The following is a 23112-nucleotide window of genomic DNA, read 5'->3' as shown; positions in this document are numbered from 1 at the left end:
AATAACATTTCACTTCCTGTGTTTCATCCTTGCTATCTGCAAACATTGTATTAGCAGATAAAACTTTGACATGCCCTCTAAAATATCTCTGTCACCTATTTACAGTGAGAATGGCAGCTAGGGCGTTGCTAGTGAACTCCCCTGCAGTCCATGCTGCTAGCGTTTCACATGCCATCAAATCATGTAATCACAGAAAAACATCCATAGCAGAAAGTTCTATCAGTCATGTTTACCACAGGGTAGGACCTCCTCTTCCCATCTGACAATGAGGGTACGTCATATTCAGCTGCTTTTGATCATTGATCTCAAAGAAGTTTGGTGCCCCGCACCACTTTCTCTTGCAGGAAACAATAGGTACAGTCTCCAACAACTGTGGCAGCACAAGTTTCCTTTGGAGAGACAAGCTTTCACTCGCATATAAACACAATTTAGAAACCATTGCTTGTGTGAAACTCAGCTTGCCGTTTTCTCATATTATATCCTGTGCACCACCGGTGAAGAGCAGTGGACATATTCCATATTCCTAGATTCCCAGAAAGCATTTGGCACAGTGCCACAGTGGAGACTGTTGTAACCACCAAATCCTCCAAAAATAAATGAAAAATATACCTATTATTCAAAAAAGCAGATAAAAATTCACTTGCATTCCTGAGAGACAGTCTCCACTCCTTTCAATTTAACAGTGTAAGCGTAGACCAGATGTGGCTTCGATTCAAAGAAATAGTATTGGCAGCAATTGAGATTTATGCCAAATAAATTAATAAACAAAGGAGCTGATCCTCCTTGATACGCAAATTGAGTCAGAACACTTGCAGAAACAATGAAAAAAACATGCTAAATATGAACAGATTGCAAAATCTCCAAGATTGACTGTCTTTTTCAGAAGCTCAGAATTTAGCATGGACTTCAAAGCAAAATGCTTGTAATAGTGTCCACAACGGAACTTTGTCTCGAAACATGGCACAAAAACCAAAAATATTCTGGTCGTATGTGAAGTATGTCGAGGCACAATTATTGTCTTCTCTACTCGATAGCCATGGAGATACTAACGAAGACAGTGCTGCCAAAACAGAGTTACTAAACACAGCCTTCCGAAATACCTTCACCATAGAAGATGAAGTAAATATTCTAGAATTCAACTCAAGAACAGCTGCCAACATAAGTAACGTAGAAGTAGATATACTCAGTAGTGAAGCAACTTAAATTACTTAATAAAATCATGTCTTCTAGTTCTGACTGTATACCAGTTAGCTTCCTTTCAGAGTATGGTGATGCAATAGCTCCATACCTAAATATCATATACAACCGTTTGCTTGATGAAAGATCTGTTTGCAGAGACTGGAAAGTTGCACAGGTCACACCAATATTCAAGAAATGTAGTAGGAGTAATCCACTAAATCAAAGGCCGATATCATTAACATGCCCCCCCCCCCCCCCCCCCCTCCAATGATCCATGGACCTTGCTGTTGGTGGCGAGGGTTGCGTGCCTTAGCGATACAGATAGCCATACCATAGGTGCAACCACAACGGAGTGGTATCTGTTGAGAGATCAGACAAATGTATAGTTCCTGCAGAGGGGCAGCAGCCTTTTCAGTAGTTCCAGGGGCAACAGTCTGGATGATTGACTGATCTGGCCTTGTAACAATAACCAAAACTGCCTTGCTGTGCTGGTGCTGCGAACGGCTGAAAGCAAGGGGAAACTACAGCCGTAATTTTTCATGAGGGCATGCAGCTTTTCTTTATGGTTAAATGATGATGGCACCCTCTTGGGTAAAATATTCCGGAGGTAAAATAGTCCCCCATTCGGATCTTCGGGCGGGGACTACTCAGGAGGACGTTATTATCAGCAGAAAGAAAACTGGCACTCTTCGGATCTGAGCGTGGAAGGTCAGATCCCGTAATCGGGCAGGTAGGTTAGAAAATTTAAAAAGGGAAATGGATAGGTTAAAGTTAGATATAGTAGGAATTAGTGGCAGGAGGAACAAGACTTCTGGTCAGGTGAATACAGGGTTATAAATACAAAATCAAATAGGGGTAATGCGGGAGTAGGTTTAATAATGAATAAGAAAATAGGATTGCTGGTAAGCTACTACAAACAGCGTAGTGAACGCATTATTGTGGCCAAGATAGATATGAAGCCCATATGTACCACAGTGGTATAAATTTATATGACAACTAGCTCCGCAGATGACGAAGAGATTGATGAAATGTATAATGAGATAAAAGAAATTATTCAGATAGTGAAGGGAGACGAAAATTTAATAGTTATAGGTGACTGGAATTCGATAGTAGGAAAAGGGAGAGAAGGAAATGTAGTAGGTAAATATGGATTAGGGGGGAAGAAATGAAAGAGGAAGCCGCCTGGTAGAATTTTGCACAGAGCATAACTTAATCATAGCTAACACTTGGTTCAGGTATCATAAAAGAAGGTTGTATACATGGAAGAACCCTGGAGATACTGGAAGGTATCAGATAGATTATATAATGGTAAGACAGAGATTTAGGAACCAGGTTTAAAATTATAAGAAGTTTCCAGGGGCAGATGTGGACTCTGACCACAATCTATTGGTTATGACCTGTATATTAAAACTGAAGAAACTGCAAAAAAAAGTGGGAAATTGAGGAGATGGGACCTGGATAAATTGTAAGAACAAGAGGTTTTAGAGAGCTTCAAGGAGAGCATTAGGGAATTATTGACAAGAATGGGGGAAAGAATTACAGTAGAAGAAGAATGGATAGCTTTGAGAGACGAAATACTGAAGGTAACAGAGGATCAAGTAGGTAAAAAGACAAGGGCAAATAGAAATCCTGGAGTGACAGAAGAGATATTGATTTTAATTGATAAAAGGAGAAAATATAAAAATGCAGTAAATGAAGCAGGCAAAAAGGAATACAAACGTCTCAAAAATGAGATCGACAGGAAGTGCAAAATGGCTGAGCAGGGATGGCTGGAGGACAAATGTAAGGATGTATAGGCACATATCATTAGGGGTAAGGTCAATACTGCCCACAGGAAAATTAAAGAGACCTTTGGATAAAAGAGAACCACTTGCATGAATATCAAGAGCTCAGATGAAAACTAATACTTTACAAAGAAGGGAAAGAAGAAAGATGGAAGGAGTATATAGAGGGTCTATACAAGGGCGATATTCTTGAGGACAATATTATAGAAACGGAAGAGAATGTAGATGAAGATGAAATAGGAAATATGATACTGTGTGAAGAGTTTGACAGAGCACTGAAAGACCTAAGTTGAAACAAGGCCCCGGGAGTAGTCAACATTCCATTAGAACTACTGACAGCCTTGGGAGAGCCAGGCCTAACAAAACTCTACCATCTGGTGAGCAAGATGTATGAGACAGGCGAAATACCCTCAGACTTCAAGAAGAATATAATAATTCCAATCCCAAAGAAAGCAGGGGTTGACAGATGTGAAAATTACCGAACTATCAGTTTAATAAGTCACTGCTGCAAAATACTAACACGAATTCTTTACAGATGAATGGAAAATCTGGTAGAAGCTGACCTCGGGGAAGATCAGTTTGGATTCCGTAGTAATGTTGGAACTCGTGAGGCAATACTGACCCTACGACTTATCTTAGAAAATAGATTAAGGAAAGGCAAACCTATGTTTCTAGCATTTGTAGACTTAGAGAAAGCTTTTGACAATGTTGACTGGAATACTCTCTTTCAAATTCTAAAGATGGCAGGGGTAAAATACAGGGAGCGAAAGGCTATTTACAATTTGTACAGAAAGCAGATGGCAGTTATAAGAGTCGAGAGGCATGAAAGGGAAGCAGTGGTTGGGAAGGGAGTTAGATAGGGTTGTAGCCTCTTCCTTATGTTATTCAATCTGTATATTGAGCAAGCAGTAAAGGAAACAAAAGAAAAATTCAGAGTAGGTATTAAAATCCATGGAGAAGAAATAAAAACTTTGAGGTTCGCCGATGACATTGGAATTCTGTCAGAGACAGCAAAGGACTTGGAAGAGCAGCTGAACGGAATGGACAGTGTCTTGAAAGGAGGATATAAGAGGAACATCAACAAAAGCCAAACGAGGATAATGGACTGTAGTCGAATTAAATCGGGTGATGGTGTGGGAATTGGATTAGGAAATGAGACGCTTAAAGTAGTAAATGAGTTTTGCTATTGAGGGAGCAAAATAACTGATGATGGTCAAAGTAGAGAGGGTATAAAATGTAGACTGGCAATGGCAAGGAAAGCGTTTCTGAAGAAGAGGAATTTGTTAACATCGAGTATAGATCTAAGTATCAGGAAATCATTTCTGGAAGTATTTGTATGGAGTGTAGCCTTGTATGGAAGTGAAACATGGACGATAAATTATTTAGACGAGAAGAGAATAGAAGCTTTCGAAATGTGGCGCTACAGATGAATGCTGAAGATTAGATGGGTAGATCACATAACTAATGAGGAAGTATTGAATAGAATTGGAGAGAAGAGAAATTTGTAGCACAACTTGACTAGAAGAAGTGATCAGTTGGTGGGGAATATTCTGAGGCATCAAAGGATCACCAATTTAGTATTGGAGGGCAGCGTGGAGGGTAAAATCATAGAGGGAGACCCAGAGATCAGTACACTAAACAGATTCAGAAGGATGTAGGTTACAGTAGGTATTGGGAGATGAAGAATCTTGCACAGGATAAAGTAGCATGGGGAGCTGCATCAAACCAGTCTGTGGACTGAAAACAACAACAACAACATTAACGTCAATATGCAGCAAGATTTTGGAACATATATTGTGTTTGAACATAATGTATTATCTCGAAGAAAATGGTCTATTGACACACAGTCAACACAGATTTAGAAAACATTTTTCTTGTTATATACAACTAGATCCTTACTTGCACTGAGTGTTGAGTGCTATCGACAAGGGATTTTAAATTGATTCTGCATTCCTGGAAGGCTTTTGACACTGTACCACACAAGCAGCTTGTAGTAAAATTGCATGCCTATGGGATATCATCTCAGTTTTGTGACTGGATTTGTAGTTTCCTGTCAGAGAGGTCACAGTTCGTAGTAATTGGTGGAAAGTCATCGAGTAAAACAGAAATGATTTCTGGTGTTCCCCAAGGTAGTGTTATAGGCCGTTTTCTGTTCCTTATCTATATAAACAATTTGTAAGACAATCTGAGCAGCTGTCTTAGGCTGTTGGCAGATGACACTGTCGTTTATTGTTTGTAAAGTCATTAGATCGAAACAGGTTGCAACATGATTAGAAAAGATACATGTATGGTGCAAAAATTGGCAACTGACCGTAAATAACGAAAAATGTGAGGTAACCAGAAGAGTGCTAAAAGGAATCCATTAAACTTCAGTTACACTATAGATCGGTCAAATCTAAAGGCCTTGAATTCAACGAAATACCTAGCAATTACAAGTACTAACGACCTAAATTGAAAGGAACACATTTTCTATGTGTTCCTGGAGGGCTAACCAAACACTGTGTTTTATTGGCAGGACACTTAGGAAATGTAACAGATCTGCTGAGGAGACTGCCTACACTACACTTGTCCGTCCCCTTTTAGAATACTGCTGCGCAGTGTGGGATCCTTACCAGATAGGATCGATGGAGTACATCAAAAAAGTTCAAAGAAGGGCAGGGTGTTTTCTATTATCACGAAATAGGGGAGAGAGTGTCACTGAAATGATACAGGATTTGGGATGGACATAATTAAAACAAAGGTTTTTTTTGTTGCAGAGAAATCTTATCAGCTTTCTCCCCCCAGTGCGAAAATATTTCGTTGACGTCAACCTACATAGCGACAATGATGACCATGATAAAATTAGGGAAATCAGAGCTCGTTCAGAAAGATATAGGTGTTCGTTCTTTCCACGAGGTATACGTGATTGGAATAATAGAGAATTGTGAAGATTGTTCAATGAGTTCTCTGCCAGGCACTTAAATGTGATTTGCAGAGTATCCATGTTGGTGTAGATGTAAGTAATAGAAGCCAGTACTTTGTCCTGGAAGGCGACTGTTTATCAGAGATAAAGATATCTTCAGGTGTTGCCCTAGGAGAATGTGGTAGGACCACTCTTGTTTTGCATATACATAACTATATTACAGGCAATCTTTGTTTGCTGATGTTGCTGTGGTGTACAGGAAAGTGTCACCATTCAGCGACAGTAGGAGAGTACAGGTTGATAGACAGAATTTTTACATGGTATGGTGAATGAAATATTCCTCTCAATGCAGAAAAATGTAAGCTAATGCATACGAGAAAGAAAAGCAATCCTGTCAGCTGCTAAGTGGTAAAGTACTAGATTACAAATCCAAAGGCTTCGGGTTTGATCACCAGTCAGTTGTAGGCTTTTCATCTGTCACTTATCGCTTCTTTCACTTCTGGGAATTTGTTGATGAGAATGATGTCAAGTTACTCTGTGGTTTGGAATCCGCTTTAAACTGTAGGTCCCCCTTTGACTATCTTAGCTCAAAGGTCAGAGGAAAGCACTGCACACCATCTCCAACAGGACCATGACTAATAAAGCACTGAGATGTTCAAAACAGTCTTGGGATTAATGACTGGTTTACCTCAATATTCAAATAGAGTGTTAGTGATGTAATACCTGACACAGTCACATGAATTAAATATCCAGGCATGATGTTGCAAAACAACATGAACTGGAATTACCATGTAACGTCAGTTGTAGGGAAGACGAATGGTCGATGTTGAATTTTAGGAAACTGTAGCTCATATGTAACAGAGACCATTTACAGAATACTTGTGCAACACATTCTTGAGTACTATTTGAATGTTTGGGATCCCCACGAGGTTGAATTATAGCAGGGGCTTCCAACCTGGTAGCTTACCTGCGCCATACTGACTGAGGTGGCACAGTAGTTCAAACCCACATCCATCCGTGCTGCTTTAGGTTTTCTGTTATTTCCCTAAATTGCTTCAGAAAAATGCCAGGATGGTTCCTTTGAAAGGACATGGCCAAATTCATTCTCCATCCTTCCCTAATCTGATGGGATCGATGACCTCGCTGTTGGGTTCCCTCCCCCAAACCAACCAACCTTACCCGGGCCATGTTGGAAGAAGAGAAATATTTTTGGGTCGCGCATAATATGCTTAACATTAACTATAACCACTGGTTTTAAAAAAAATATAAAAATCTATTGACCAGTGAGAGAATAGCATCATGTGGTGGGAGAGTCAAATTGAAAATATTTACAGAATGAGATTTTCACTCTGCAGCGGAGTGTGCGCTGATATGAAACTTTCTGGCAGATTAAAACTGTGTGCCCGACCGAGACTCGAACTCGGGACCTTTGCCTTTTGCGGGCAAGTGCTCTACCAACTGAGCTACAGAAGCACGACTCATGCCCGGTACTCACAGCTTTACTTCTGCCAGTATATCTATATTTACTTTATCATAGCTTTACATAAAGTTGTGTTTTTTTTTTTTTTTACCGAGTGTGTAATAGATGTTCACTCCTTGGGCCACATTGATACTTTCTTTGAGCTTCATCCCGCCTGTATGCCACTGGTTGGAGATCCTTGAATTAAAGGGAGACATCAAAGCAAGTCAGAAGTGTGCCAGTGGTTTTGTTACCGGGAGGTTCGATCTACACACTAGTATTACAGAAATTTTCCGGGAAATCGGAAAGGAATCCCTGCAATGAATAGTTTGCAAAACACTAGTAAAAATCTGTTAGAAAACAGGTGTTTGAAATGAAGTGCAGAACAATATTGTGGCCACCAACGTAACACCTTATGTAAGGACTGCGAAGTCAAGATTAGCTATCAGAGTTCATACAGAAGCATATAGAGAATTGTTTTTCCCTTGCTCCATTTGTGAGGGAACAAGACAGGGAATGACTAACAGCAATGCATCGAAACCTCCACCGTGCTCTTTATGGAAGCTTGTGGTGTACATTTGTTGATACTAATGTAACATGTGCAACCGGAAGTGGCATGGCAGCAAATAAAGTACTATTATTCCAAATTGTACAATATCAGTCAACAAATTCACAGAAAATGGTATTGGTGTCTGAGACACCTGGGGCTTATAGATTTTAATCCCTCCAAACATGGGCCTTGCAACAGTTCAGGACAATACGTCTCTCTGGGACTATATAAAAATATGGCTGTAATAGTTGTGGATGTCTAGGAGACCAGAGAAGAGGTGTGTGCTTTTACTTTCATGCCCACCAAAATCTATGAACCAGTGAGACAATAGCATCATGTGGTGGGAGAGTCAAATTGAAAATACTAGATGCGACAATAAAGTAATGAGACTGATGTGAAAAAAATGTTGCTTACCATTTTAGTCAAGTTTAGTGTTGTCTCCTTCAGAGTAGCTCCATTGTGATTGCACACATTTTTTTCAGTGCTTCTGCTATTGATGGTAACATTCCTGCAACTCATCTTTTGTAATATCCTCCAAGAACCTTGTCACAGCTTTTTGGGCATCTTGTGTTGTTTGAAAATGGTGCCCCTTGACTGCCGTTTTGACTCTTGGAAATAGAAAAAAGTCACACGGAACGATATCTGGTGAATAAGGTGGTTAAAGACTATTGCACTGACAGAGCAGTATATGGGATGGCGCATTATCGTTATGCAGAATCCAATTGTCAGCAATGTTGGCACGGACACGAAGAACACTTTTATGAAGTCTTTCTAAAATTTCTAATATTTGTTAACTGTTTGTCCAGGAGACACCCACTCTTTATGAACAATTCTCTTGGAATCAAAGAAGCACACAAGCATGCATTTCATGTTTGACTTTGACATGCAAGCTTTATTTGGTCTGTGATCCCTTTGAGCACCTTTGCAAACTTTGGCGTTTTGTCTCAGGATCATACTGAAAAAATGAACTTTCATCACCAGTGATAACACAGCTCAACAATTCTGGATTGATTTTCGTTTGCTCTAACAGATCGTCTGCCACATTTTTACACAAATCTTTCTCATACTAAGATCTTCAGTTATTATTAGACAAACCGTTTCTCAATTGATGTTCAGTTCTTCTGCAATCATTTTCACGTATAATCTTCGATTGGCCAAGTTGACATCCGTCCGTGAGGTTGATGGTCGTTCACTGCGGTCTTCCTCTTCAACATTCCTTCTGCCATCACCAAACATTTTATGCCAATGAAAAACTTGAGCTGTTGACATAACCTCCTCTCCAAAAGCCTACTGAAGCTTACTATAAGTTGTCGTCGCGTTTCACCCAATTTAACGCAAAAATAAATGGCATACCATTGCACAATATTATGGGGTTCCATTTCTGTGACAAGAGACACAAACGTGTTAACTTCTTACAGCACAACTCACGAGTGAGCAGTTGCATCGATGTGCCGCTTGGACTAGAAGCAGCTTATAGGCCAAGGTCAAAGATATTGTGCCTACGCAAGCATGCAGGGTTGACACATCTTGCAAAGAAAATCAGTTTCATTACTTTATTGTCACACCTCGTATGCTTCTGAAACAGCAATGCCTGTTTCTTAATACGGTACAGTGACTAGGATTTTTAAACAAAGCATTTAACCAAATCCACTGCATTTATTAGTTTTTCAGCACAGTAACACAGTGCATGTCATATGTACTTTTAATGGCCGCTGGTCAATGCACAAATGTTCGCAAGCTGGCATATTCCCACTTCGTATAAAACATTCAAAATTTGAATTTCATCCAAAGCATTTCGATGACCAGAGATGCCTACACAGAATTGAAGTCCCCTGAGCTTGCATAACTTTAAGTTTGATAAACAATGTGAAGTCAAATGTCAGTCAAAAGTGTTTCAAAGTTCAGAGACCTCACAAATATTTCAAACTCCAACTACAGTCTGAATATTTAGAAGCCCTGCAACTTAGAAAACTTGCAGAATTTTTCGAAGTCGATATGTGTGACTGTTTCACTGGTCATACCTTGACACTCACTGGCAATACTCTTTGCAACCCAGGCCAGCAAAAAAACTGCCCACACAAGTACTGCTCTCCCCTACTTATAGTCAAAGTGACTGTTTCTCAGTGAACTTATGTGTTGCTTCACTATTTACATACCTTTCAGTTTATTTATGTGTCATATATTGCAAATTATGTGTTCATAACTTTCCTGTAACTCATATTTCCCCTACAATCTGCATAGTGTTGAACTCATGTTCCGCAATATAAAAATTAACACAAAGACAAGTCACTTAAGAATAGTATAATGTTATTGGCGGATGTTACTGGGAGTGGATACTATTTTTAGGAGCTATTTTGACTGATTGCCATTGAGATAAAATTTTTTGAAACGATTTAATGTCAATTTTCTCGAATAAGGTTGAATGTACTGTAGGTTGCAGCATCCCAATTGACTCATCTTTAGCTTTACTTCATTGTGCTGGATTGTGTTTTTTTTTTTTTTTTCTTCCAATTGGTGTTAACAATAATTTTTACTGAAGTTACTAGTAAAATAAGGGAAAGTACTAATAGCACAAAAATACATATTAGTTCCTAACTTATGCTACCAGACCAGCAGCCTACTTTGCATTACACAATTCTTGAGTCTTTGCTCAGCTCTGTACTGTTAGTGCAACAAAAATTATTAATTTTCTTAATTTTTAATAATAATTTGTATATCTTTATGACTCTGTAGCTTCCAAAGTAATTGTGCTACGAGGTCAGAGTAGGGTTATCTGTTTCGTCTAGATGAGATCTTAGTTCGGTATGATGAACTTTCACATATTTGTGATGCTTCATGCACTTTATGTTGTGACTGCAGTTTTAAAAACATCTGTTAGGTAGACGCATGCTTTTGCAGTATTCCTAGTCTATCTCGGCTACCTCCTACATTGACAAACATGTTTGTCAGCAAATCGCCATGACTCTGGTACGGTACTCAACAGTCTCATAAAACTTCGAACCTCGATTTCTAGAAAGCAGTTGAGAAATGCATCGTACTAGAGCAGAATTTGTCATATTTAGGTATGTACTGCAGCCATGCAAAAGATGGGCAAACTCAGCAACCGATTAGTTGTATGCTCCTTTTGTAAGATGCGATTAAAAGTGTATGCCCTCATTCTGTTTAACAAATTCATTTTTTAGTTATGTGTCTTAGAAATACGGCATGCCAGCATTTATTACTACGTCCTTGATGTAGTCACTGACACACTTGTGATTGCTGAAAATGATCTGATTGTTCTTGTTCTTCAACACATAAAGAGGTCCAGATCTGATACCAAGTGATGAAGTTAGTAACGGTGATGAAAGCAAGAATCTGAAAATTGGTCAGTGTACATCAGGAGCTGTTCTGGCCAAAATAATTGATGAGGTGAGTATGAACAATTTCTTTTACAAGTCCCATGTTCAGGGTTGAATGCTACAACAGTAAAAATTAAGTATAATGCAGAAAAAAAGGCAACTAGTTAAAGCCCTTCCCCTCAAAATATGTTTCTTTTCTTTGTTGATATTTTGAGCCTTGGCTGGCTGATCACGAGAGGGAGTGACATTTATATGATGTTATGTCGCAAACCACATGCAGGTGAGTGCTTAAGTCTATTGAATGCTTAACACAATTAAAAAATGAGAAGAATGTATATAATATGGCATAAACTATTGCACCAGCTGTTGGGAAAATATCCAATAGTTACCAGTGTCCCACCAGATATGATGAGCCTTCTAATATTGCAAGTTTCTACCAAGTTTCAAAGTTTTTTACATTGTGCATATTTTAATGCTACCATATCTGTAGCGTTCAATAAATCCAATATAATTAAACCTTGAAACTTCCCAGAAATCTGTCTCTTGTGAAGATACAGACAGGTACTCTTCCTCTTCGAACAGCTACTTGAAAAAAAACTTATCCTTTACCTACAATAATATTCCAATTAAGCCAGCAGTCCTAAATTGTATTCAACACTATATACAGCATGTTTACAAATGAATATCGGGGTTTTAATGCTTTATAATAATTATTTTACTAAACTTCCAGTTATAAATGATATGTCAAATGAAAGAGCAACTCAAACAGTTTTACCAAGAACCTTATAAATGTTCAATGTGAGCACCATTTGTCACACGGCACACATCAAATTTATACCCGAGTTCTTCCCAAACGTTGATAAGTGTGTCTTCAGTGATTGTAGCAACAGCTGCTTCAGTCCGGTTTCTTAATTCAGGGAGGTCTGCTGGTAGTGAAGGCATGTACATACAATCCTTGATGAAGCCCAAAAGGAAAAATTGCATGGCGTTAGATCGGGTGAATGTGAAGGCCATGCAAAGCAAGCCCTGTCATTGGGCCCCTTGCAGCCTATGCAGCACAAGGCTACAGTGAAGTTCAACCAATCGCGTACTTCGGTATGCCAGTAAGGTGGTGCACCATCTTGCTGGAAAATGAAGTTCTCTGCCTCATCTTATTCCAACTGAGGGAAGAACCATTGCTCTAGTTTATCAAGGTAAGATGTGCCAGTTACAGTAGGTTCACCAAAAAAGAAAGGCCCATAAATTCAGCTATAGACTTGATGTGTGCCATTTATAAGGATCTTGGTGAAACTATCTGAGTTGCTCTTTCATTTGACATATCATTTATAACTATAAGTTTAATGTAATAAATATTATAAAGCGTTAAAACCCCGATATACATTTATAAGCACCTGGTATTATAGTCTGCTCAAGATTAGTTTAGGGTTGACATTTTGTCGTATATGGGAACGTTGGCTTGTGGAGAGATATTAGATCTGCACCCTCGGCCTTTTTAAATTTATAATTTATTGCATCATGTTTCAGTACCGTGCGAGGACAATATTGGTACTAATGATAACATTGGGCAGGAATTGAAGTATCTGATGGTGAGGGTATGGAGCACAGTTGAACTGTAGGAAACAAGGCCACCAATGCTGCGGCCAAGGCTCCAGTCCTCGTACTTCTGCCTTACATTCCCTCCGATGATCTCTGTGTTACCTTCTCTCAGTAGGTGGTGTCACTTTGGTGTCACCACTGGTCCTCCCTTTGTGGGAACAAGCCCCAGGTTATTAAGCTTCTCCCAGTGGCTCTGACAACCTCCTCTCGACCCTCTCACCTTGAGGAGATCGTTTTAGCTAGGTTGCATATCGGGCTCTGTCTTTTTAGCCATTGCCATTTGTTCAGTGGCACTCCCCCATTACTTTGCACACATTGTGCTCAGCTTTTGACAGTCTGCCATTTCCTGACAGAATACCCTTTTTTTTTTTTTTTTTTTTTTTTAACCCCTTACGTTCTGTTTGTGTTTGCCGTCTTGAGTTATAAGCCGTTTTAGTGAATGACATGAAGGCTGTCAATCGCGTTTTACTTTTTATCTGTCGTAGCAATATGGCAAGGGCCATTTAATTTTTAGTTTGAGACCTCCATTTCTCAATGGCATATTTTACCGAGCTTTCACTACGCCCCTCTTTTTAGCTGCCTTCTCCTTGGTCGACTGGGATTGACGTGTATTCATTTTTAACTCCTCTCTTTATCTTAGTGTTGCTAGAGTGCTAGTGGTGTTGATAAAACGCAGAGCAATGGCAACGATAAATGAAGCAAACATTACAGTATATCTACAACTGCTGCCAAGGTTGACATTTAGTCAGAAAGGAACCCAAGGAATTTCGCAGAGTGAGAAAGACATGGCAGATAAAATATAAGCATTTCTGCAAAATGAGTCAGTAGACCATTTGGTGTTGTATGCACTCAACTGTGCAGACAGTGTACATGGGAAATATGATAATGATGATAGGTGCTTAACACGCGAAAGTAATATTGAAACAGGTGTTGCACTGTGTAGTTTGTCGTCCTTGTTGCACAGGCAGCCACAAACCTCGTCTCTGATGAAGTTTAGTAAAGGACAATCATTGTCCAAACAGTGGTTACTAAACATAATTATGTATGTGGAAGATCATCTACAGTATTGTAAAAAAACAACTGTAAACAGATTTCTAATAAGTCTGCAAGTATATGACGGTGAAGTGCATAAGAAAAACTATGGATATTCAAGGGATGACGTGGCACACTTTTTACAAAAACTGGTTTTTGCGCATTTCAAGGATGCCTAATGCAATTTACAGGATATGTTTGATAGTGACCTGCTACATTAAGCAGATCAAATTGTGCGCAACATAGATTACAGTGATTGCAATGGAAGCAGTTCCTAGCTTCAAAGAGTACAACAGAATTGGAAGACGTAAGATAACAAAATTTCAAACAAAATGTCATCTTGCCAATACCCAGTAAACTATGGAATCTGCCCAAAAATTTGTAGTTGAGATAAACAGACTTATCTCATCATTGAGTAAGGACTTTTTTTTAACTTGGACCAATTGGGATTTGAAGAGGAAATGCATATGAAAGGAACCCTGAAAATTAGAGGTGCCAAGAGAGTTGTATCGAAATAAACTGATATCAGTGCCTTAACACTTTCATATTCAGTTATGGCGACTGTTAATCTGGGTGGTAAATTGGCTGGAAAGTTATTTATTGTTCTGCGAGAAGTCGGAAGTGCTCCACTTCCTATGATGTGCGTGATCTCACAAGGGCGTAGGGAATGTGTACATCACAGCAAGTAAGAGAGGGAAAACGGAAGTAAGGGAACTACAGCTATGGTATGAGCATTGCTTTTGCCCAATAGCTGCTCAGAATAACTTGATTTTGCTAGATTCCTGGTCTGCATAGAAAAATCATACTCCTTTCAAGCAAACTATTCCTCCTATAAAATGTGTGACATTGCAGTTCATACCATTTGGAAAAATTGGACAAATTCAACCTCTCAGTGTTTGTTTTTTCTGTGCCTGTGAAACATATTATTTATCGCACTATCTGCAGCAGTGGCTTAAAGGATAGCCAGTTTCTTGATAAGCTCCACGATAGACTGTTTCACATTTGGTTGCATGCCCTCCTATTCCGCCAGTTCTCGTCACCCCATTACAGCGATATGATTCTGTATGCATTCCTTAAGAGCGGATACCTAGCTGAACATCCTGCATGGTATGTAACTCCCAAGGAGTTCGTCTTCAATCTTGATGGAGTGAATCTTTGCAATTAGTGTGGCCCGCCATTGTTGTCCAGGCATTGTGCAATTTAATGGTTGGTTTTGAACATTTCTTGGATGTCAATTATGACCATTTTGTGGGGTATAATACATGCATCCCATAGAAGGCTGAGTGCGATGCCTTGGGACACTCATTTTCTGTTGCCCTCCTAAAGCATGGTGAGTCATGAGCAGCTGGTACTTTTCCTGTCATAATTGTTAATACGATACTTTCAAATGAGCCTTACTAAAGATTGAATTTGTGACCTCACACTCAAGAGGTTCCTTGTCAGATGGCAGGTGCCAAAGTGAAGGGATTACAATTTGATTGGTGCACAATATCTGGATCAAGGCTGTACATGACCCGGGACAACCGGCAAATGCGGGAAAAACACAGGAAAAACCAGGAAAAATCTGGGAATTTTTCGGAATTCTGGGAATTCTTCATTGTTTTAGTTTTCAGTTAAATTTTTGTAGTTTTGACTGGTAAGAACTGATACTCTTGCAAAGAATGCTACTGTATCCTGCTACTGGAGAATAATACTGCATCAGTAAAACATAAACGAGAGAAAAAAATAAATAAAACTTAATTGCAAAGTAAATGTGCCATGTACAACAAAAAAACACCAGAATGCACAAAACTATGCAATACTTTGTAACAGTAAACTGCTTTCTATTAATGTGACATCACAGCTGTTTACATTAAGTTTGTTTGAGCAATTGCAGCACGCTCGTGCACATGCGCAGTTGACTTGCATATGAGCAGTACTTTCCAGCTACTTGAAATGTGGCTGTTAGCTGTATCGTCAATAGCAGCAAACAGCCAGACGTTAACGAGAAAAAATTTTTTCTCGCTCGCCGTAGCTGCCAGATTTGCACATGCACAGTGTTGTCTGAGTTGTAGTGAGAAGGGGGTTAGTCTCCACATGACCCATATTTATGTTAAGCGATTCTGCTGTTTCCTCTTTGTTTACAGCTTCCACACCAAATGAAAACAAAACAGATTTCTGTGGCCAGGCCCTATCAAGTGAATAAAAATACATTCACATAATTATGGAAGGCAAAAATATATTATTAGTTTCAGTTTTCTGATTTTATTTTATTTCCACATTTTTGGCAGTCGAGCATTAATTGCCTTGCAGAACAATGAAGTTGTTTTTGTCAGTTTGCTAAAGACATTTGGCTGTATTAATCTTTCCGCTGAGGCAAACAAACAAAGTGTTTCATTCCACAGTATTGGCTAGTTCCAGTTGTTCACTGAATTTTAAGTCCACATTTTCATCTTCTGCCTTTTATGGCATTATGCCATAATAACGAATCAAACTCGTGATAGTACATTAGTGGTACTCCAACAAAATATACATCCCAGAAACCATACTGAAAAGCTTAATATCAGGTGGGACATACTTCATTGTGAATCTGGACAAACCAATGTGCACTTCAAACCAAATTATGCATTTTAGTACTTTTTGCAAAATTCTGAGGCTCTTTGAGTATCCTCTGATGTCCTGTTCCTGTTATGGCATAATGTAAGATCTCTTCATGTTTTATACATACAAACATGCGGGCTTCTTACATCACCGCAGTTGCGCATGTGCAATAATGCCTGTTTTCTGACACTCTCTGGCAACTGCTAAAACAAACCTATTTCTAACAGTCTCGGGAAAGTATTGCGAATGATGGTTTGAAAGGCATTACTTTCAAAGTAAATTTCCTTTCACGGAAGATGAATTGTGTTACATGTGAGAATATGTGATGAATTTATTAAATAACAGAGTGTTTGACTCTTGTTTAAAACTTAACATTTTGAGGACTAGCGACTTAGAAGAATTTCGAGCCCAGAAAACCAGACATTCATGTCATTATTTTAAATTTACTGGCACATTTGTGTGAGATGTTAAAGAATAACACACGCAAATAAAAAGATCAATATTACATGTGAAACCTTAGTTTCTCTAGTAGCTTATTAATCTTCCAGACCAATATTATATTTGAAAGCTTAGTTTTCCTTGTAGGTACACTTTGTGTATTAATGTAAACCGGTAACTTTTCCTCTTAGTGTGCTGCACTACTTAACAGTGATCTTGCTGTTGGCTGACTACAACATGTGTCTTACGCTCTGCTGTCGTCAGCTGGTGAGATCACGTGGCATAAGATATGATTGGCTCACAAAATGGCATCGCAATCTCGATTTCAATGCTCTGGAAACTAATATGCTGTGTTTGGTGAAATTCGAATTTATACTTTCATAATATGAAAATATGCTGTGTATGTCCTGCACATCAAAGGTCTTTCCAAAACTCCTCTCCCACCCTCCCCCCATCCAAAGTGCTAGGAAGTTCTATGCCAGTGTATAAAATGTTAACGCCATTCAAACGATTGATAAGTTTTACAGTTCTGAGGGAAAATCTATGGAAAGCCTACTGTCACATAGCTCGGGAAAAGCGTATTTTCGCATGGGAAAAAGTAAAGTATACTTTTTAACTGGATTATATGGGATAAATCAGAGATTTTTTATTTATTATTATTATGGAATTTGGTCTACTAGAACCTGGACTAAGAGCAGGCCTGTGCCCATCTCCCAGTTCAGCACTGGGCCTGAGTCACATCCAAATGCCTCGCATGTGTGGATATTTTGCACAATTGGGCCAAATGGAAACCCACAGTGAGGTCCCTTTCAATCGGTCAGGTGCTGATAGAGCTGTCTCACACATGTATGCGGCATCTCCACATCCTTCAAAACAATCAATCAACATCTGACACTGTTCAAGTGCCTTATATATCCCACCAGGCCTGGTAAAAAGACCAAAAACGAACAACACTAACATACAGCGGTCTCCAATCTTGTCACATAAAAGTAAAAGAGATAACACTACATGGCAATAGGTTGGGAAAGGTTAAAAAGAAAGACAGGGCAGATCATGCAGACCCAAGGATGAGAGGGAGTCACCTGTAGTTCTCACTGTGAGTGATATCTGACTGACATAGGGGACGCGTGATGCGTGACTATGAGCCACATGTAATGGGCAAATTGACTGACAGAATTCACACAGGTGTAGCCCCATGGGCTCGTATATTCTGGCCATAAGGTGAACAGCCAGTGTGGTGTTAGCTGAAATGAGGTGCAAGACAGCTGTGTATGTGCAGTTATTCTTTGGAAGACTGCAAGTTATTTGGATAATGAACCACACACAACAGCTCACATCCTAACATTTTGTTTGGTCTAATTTATGTGAGGTTAACAGTTCCCAGGGAGAGGGCACAAAATTGCAAGACAGGAATAGCTGGAGGAGAGAAATGCAAAGCTTTAGAGGTATATGCGAATATGATAAACATACTAAGTTAGTGCATAAGTTCGTAGCATTATTCCACATGTTTAATAAAAACCAAAGATACACATAACAGAGACTTTCATCATCATTAATATATTCTCCTTCACGATCTACAATAGTCCGCCAACAATAGAGTAACTTTTCGATTCCACGGCTCTAGAAGTCACGTGTTGTTGATGCGAGGAAATCATCTAGTCATGTTCAGAACACATTTTCATCAGAAAGGAAGTAAATTGATGGTTGTTTGATAGAGCACAGAAAACGTGAAAATCAGATGGTGCAAGATCAGGTGAATAAGGAGGGGGCGGAATGAATAAGGTGGGAGCTGAATGAATTTCCAACCAACTCCTGTATGGCATTTTTGTCAGTCTAACAGAATGATGGCAAGTGTTACCATGGAGTAACATTACTTCACACAGTTTTCTTCGTTGTCCTTGGATTGCATATGCAAAATGTTTCAGCTGTTGACAATAAATGTGACCAGTCATGTTTACACCTCAGGAAGTAATTCATAGTACACCATACCAGTGCTGTTCCATCAGATGCATAACAGTGTTCTTTGTGAATACACACAGGTCTTTGTTCAGGTAGTTGTTGCTTTGTTTGGGCTCAACGATTCTTTTCTTTTCCTGATTTTAGCATAAAGACATCATTTCTTATCAGTAATGGTTGGTGTTGGTCACAAGCCGATTGGGGACAAGTAAACAGAGATGCACATACAGCTACCCTCTGATTTTTGTGATTTTGGCGTAGAGCATGTAGTACCCATGTGTCCAATTTTGGAATCTTCCGCATTGCATGCAAATGTTGCAGAATGGTGTAATTATAATCACAGTTCATTGCATTTGCCAGTTCTTGGGTACACTGACATGGATCATTGTGGATTAATGTCTTTAAACAATCTTCATCAAACAATGAAGGTCTTCTTGAGTGTGGAGAGTCACTAATGTCAAAACAATCCTCCTTAAAACAATAAAATAATTTTCTTGCCATGCTCTGTCCATTGGCATTATTCCCATGCACATCACAAACGTTTCTGATTGCTTCTGTTACTGTCAACTCCTGTATTGATCTCAAAAAGAAGAATGTCGGAAATGTTTTGATTTCTCCACTTGACACTCCCATTTTCTAGCATCCACATCTCCACCCAGTATCTCCAAATGACAAAATGACAATACGTAAACCGAAAAAACAACAGTGAACTACAAATAAAAAATGTCAATTGAGTAATAATCCCATAGCAACCAGAATATCAACAAAATGCTACAAACCTATGCACCAACCTTTAGAGAAATTAAAGAAAAGAGAATTGTCAGTATGGATATTAAGAGCTCAAGTCACAAGTCAGCACTGAGAGAAAACAGAAAATTGAAAAATGTGTACAAGAGCTATACAAGGGAAATGAACCTGAAGACAATATCATGGAATGAGAAGAGGAGGTTGATGAAGAATAGAAAGAAGATATGATAGCCTACTGCATGCAGAATGTGACAAAGAACTGAAAGACCCAAGTCGAAACAAGGTACCTGGAGAAATGCACATTCCCTCGGAGTTATTAAGATCCTTGGGAGGCTTCCTGTAACAAAACTATTCCATTTCTTTGCAATATATATTCCCGAGATATGTAGGAACACACGAGGCAGTGCTGACCCTACGAATCATCTTAGAAGATAGACTGAAGAAATGGAAACCTTTGGTTTTAGCATTTATAGGTTTAGGAAAAAGATTTTGACAATGTGACTGGAATGCACTTTTTGAAACTCAATGGAAACAACTTGTACAGAAGCCAGATTGCAGTTATAAGAATTAAAGAATTTGGAAAGGAAGTGGTAGTTGAGGAAAGAAAGTCAGATAGAATTGGAGCATATCCCCAATGTTATTCCATCTGTATATTGAACTAGCAGCTTGGAAACCAAGGAAATGTTTGGAAATAGAATTAAAGTTCAGGGAGGTTTGGCTATGACACTGTAATTCTAGAGATGGCAAACGACTTGGAATATCTGGCTAGCAGAATAGATAGTGTCTCTAAAAGAGCTTCTGACATTAATATTGACAAAAATAAAATGAGGGCAACAGAATGTAGTCAAATTAAACCAGGTGATGCTGAGGGAATTAGATTTAGAAATACAACACTAAAAGTAGTTAGTCCATGTTACTGTTTGGGCAGTAAAATAACTGATAACAGCTGAAACAGAGTGGATACAAAACTTGGCCTGGCAGTAACAAGAAAAGCCTTTCTGAGAAAGAGACAGGGTATTTGTCTGGAATGTAGTTATGTATAGAAGTGATGCTTGGACAATAACAGTTCAGGGGAGGAAAGAATAGAAGCATTTAAAATACAGTGCTATAGAAGAATGTCGAAGATTAGATGGATACATCAAATATCTAATGATGAGACACTGAATCGAGTTTGTGAGAAAAGCATTAAAGCTTGTGAGCTGAAAAGTTTCATAGTTTCCTTTGGTTGTTTAGCAAACCTACACGTAAAACTTGAACAAACTCAGGGATGGTAGAGTTGGGACCCATAGACCACTTGACATAGAATCACCGCATGGTATTTCAAAACTTTTGATAACAGAAATTTCAAAAAAAGAAAGTAGAGTCTCAGGCTGCAATTATGGCATGTAAGAAAGCCATATTGTCCAAAAATTACTTGTTTAAAGCTGCAGTCCTGCCAACCTGTCCCCACGCTTACCCCCCTCTTTCCCAATCTGTGTGTCTCATTTCTAATGGTTAATTAAACACAGATGTTTAATACTTATTGGTGATATTTGTTTTATTGGTTTAGGACATAAAATATCACTAAAATGCAAATACTGGCAATGAAAGGCTGCATTCTGTGATTAATAAATATTTTAAATGCGGACATTTTAGGTTAGGCTTTACCATGACTGTTATTGACATTAAATGAAACAAGTTTACTGTTACCAGTCATTGTTTATTTATCTCCACGACACGTTTAAACCTTTGAAATACGTTTTGGAAATCAATAAACAGTGACTGGTAACAGTAAACTTGTTGATTCATTTAATTAATAAATATTTTTAACATGTTCGCATCAAACAGATGCTTATTGACACTCAGTCCAAGGAGAAATTCTGGAAGAGACTTTAGATCTATTTGGTATCAAAATAGGTGTGCAAATAGGAGACAGTGTATCACCTATGTTCTTTAACCAGGTTCTAGAGAAAGTCATAATAGAATGCCACATGGAGCAAGCCATGATGTGACCGTGGCATAAAGTTAGGAAAAAGCAAGAGGCAAAATGTCAGTATTGACTGTTTGGCATTTACTGATGACTCGGCCATACTCTCCACAAACAGTGATACAGCGTGCACCCACGTTGAAATTCTGAAGAAATGAACAGAAAAAGACGGTTGCAAATCTCCTTTGAAAAGTCAGGATTTATGACTGATATGAGTGCCACCGTCCTTGACACTGAATTTGGCCATATTATCCGATTCAAAAACTTAAGTACCTCAATGAAATCATTGCAGAGGACATCAGAGAAAAAGAGGAAAGTAAGGCTCACATTGTTAAATTGGAAATGGCATACAGGGCTATCGCTCTATCACTGAACTCCATGATAATAGAAATATTAGCAGAAATGTCAAAATCTGTCACCACAGTACAGTTATTTTAGGTCATTGGTACTACGAGAGGATAAATTTGCAAGTGATCAACTGTCACAAAAAGCCTTTCACACGATTTTTGCAACGCACAAGTGATGCAAATCTGTCTGCATCCTATACAGGCTGTGATGTCATACATATCCAATAACAGGAAAAATCAGCAGAAGATGTAACTGACATCGATATCTGGCCATCCACTGGCCCCCTCCCCCCCAAATGCCACACCAGCCACTACAATAGTGAACAATGGGCAAACAGTTCTAGGTTAATTTAGTTTAAGAAAATTTATTTTTAAGTAACGCATGCATGCATGCATGCATGCATGCATGCATGCATGCTTGGTGATGAATAGAACATGTTCAAAATGCGTTGTATTATGTTAGATTAAACATAAAATAAATTAAAAGTGTCTGGTAGCAGAAATTACAAACAAATAATTATCACACTGGAGTTCAGAGAATGCTGATTCATCAGAAAAGTAGTATGACGGGTGGAAGATGTGGAGCAATGTGGTGGTGTAACGTCTCAGTAAACCCGTGAGTGACGTCATAATGAAACAACTCGTGAACTTTTGTGGCCATGTAGAACACTTGCACCCAAGTGGATTGACAAAAGGGATGCTGATGTACTACGGAGTCTCTGTCCTCACCATTCAAATACCAGATACCTTGACAGTGTCAGAGGACACCCAACCTAATCTGGTAATATCAGGGCACTATACACAAGAGAACTACATACAGAAGTAATATTAAGAAATGGATGAGAGAGGTTACACTCAAGTCACAGAAAAGGAGAAAAAATCCTCCAAAGAACTGAGACAGCAGATAACCAAGCGCAGGAACAGTTACTGCCGAAAGGGAAGGGAAATCTGAACCTTAGTACACACACACACACACACACACACACACACACACACACACACACACACATGAAGCTATACAGATATGTAATTACAGTAGAACCTAGCATGACGAGCATAATTCGTTCCAGAATCTTACTTGTAGAGTGAAACACTCGTTAAGCAAAACAATTTAGCCCATATAAATTAATGTAAAATACGGCAATGCATTCCATGCAGAGAAAGTACTAAAACTTTTAACTTATTCATACCATTTATTCAAAGAAAATTATACATGCAGTATTATATACTTCATTATT

General features: G+C 38.8%; 1 protein-coding gene across 1 annotated transcript in view; it reads left to right on the top strand.

Moving 5' to 3' along the window:
- LOC126312744 (X-ray repair cross-complementing protein 5-like) overlaps positions 1 to 23112 on the top strand; it is a 151416-nt gene that overhangs the window by 50792 nt on the left and 77512 nt on the right. Inside the window, exon 5 of the mRNA XM_049992242.1 lies at positions 11174 to 11282. Within this exon, the coding sequence (XP_049848199.1) occupies positions 11174 to 11282 (109 nt within the window). The remainder of the gene's footprint in view (positions 1 to 11173; positions 11283 to 23112) is intronic.

Source organism: Schistocerca gregaria, unplaced genomic scaffold (assembly GCF_023897955.1).
Source record: "Schistocerca gregaria isolate iqSchGreg1 unplaced genomic scaffold, iqSchGreg1.2 ptg000449l, whole genome shotgun sequence".
Taxonomy (NCBI): domain Eukaryota; kingdom Metazoa; phylum Arthropoda; class Insecta; order Orthoptera; family Acrididae; genus Schistocerca; species Schistocerca gregaria.
The sequence above is the reverse complement of the archived record's forward strand: the minus strand, read 5'-3'. Positions and strand labels throughout refer to the sequence as shown.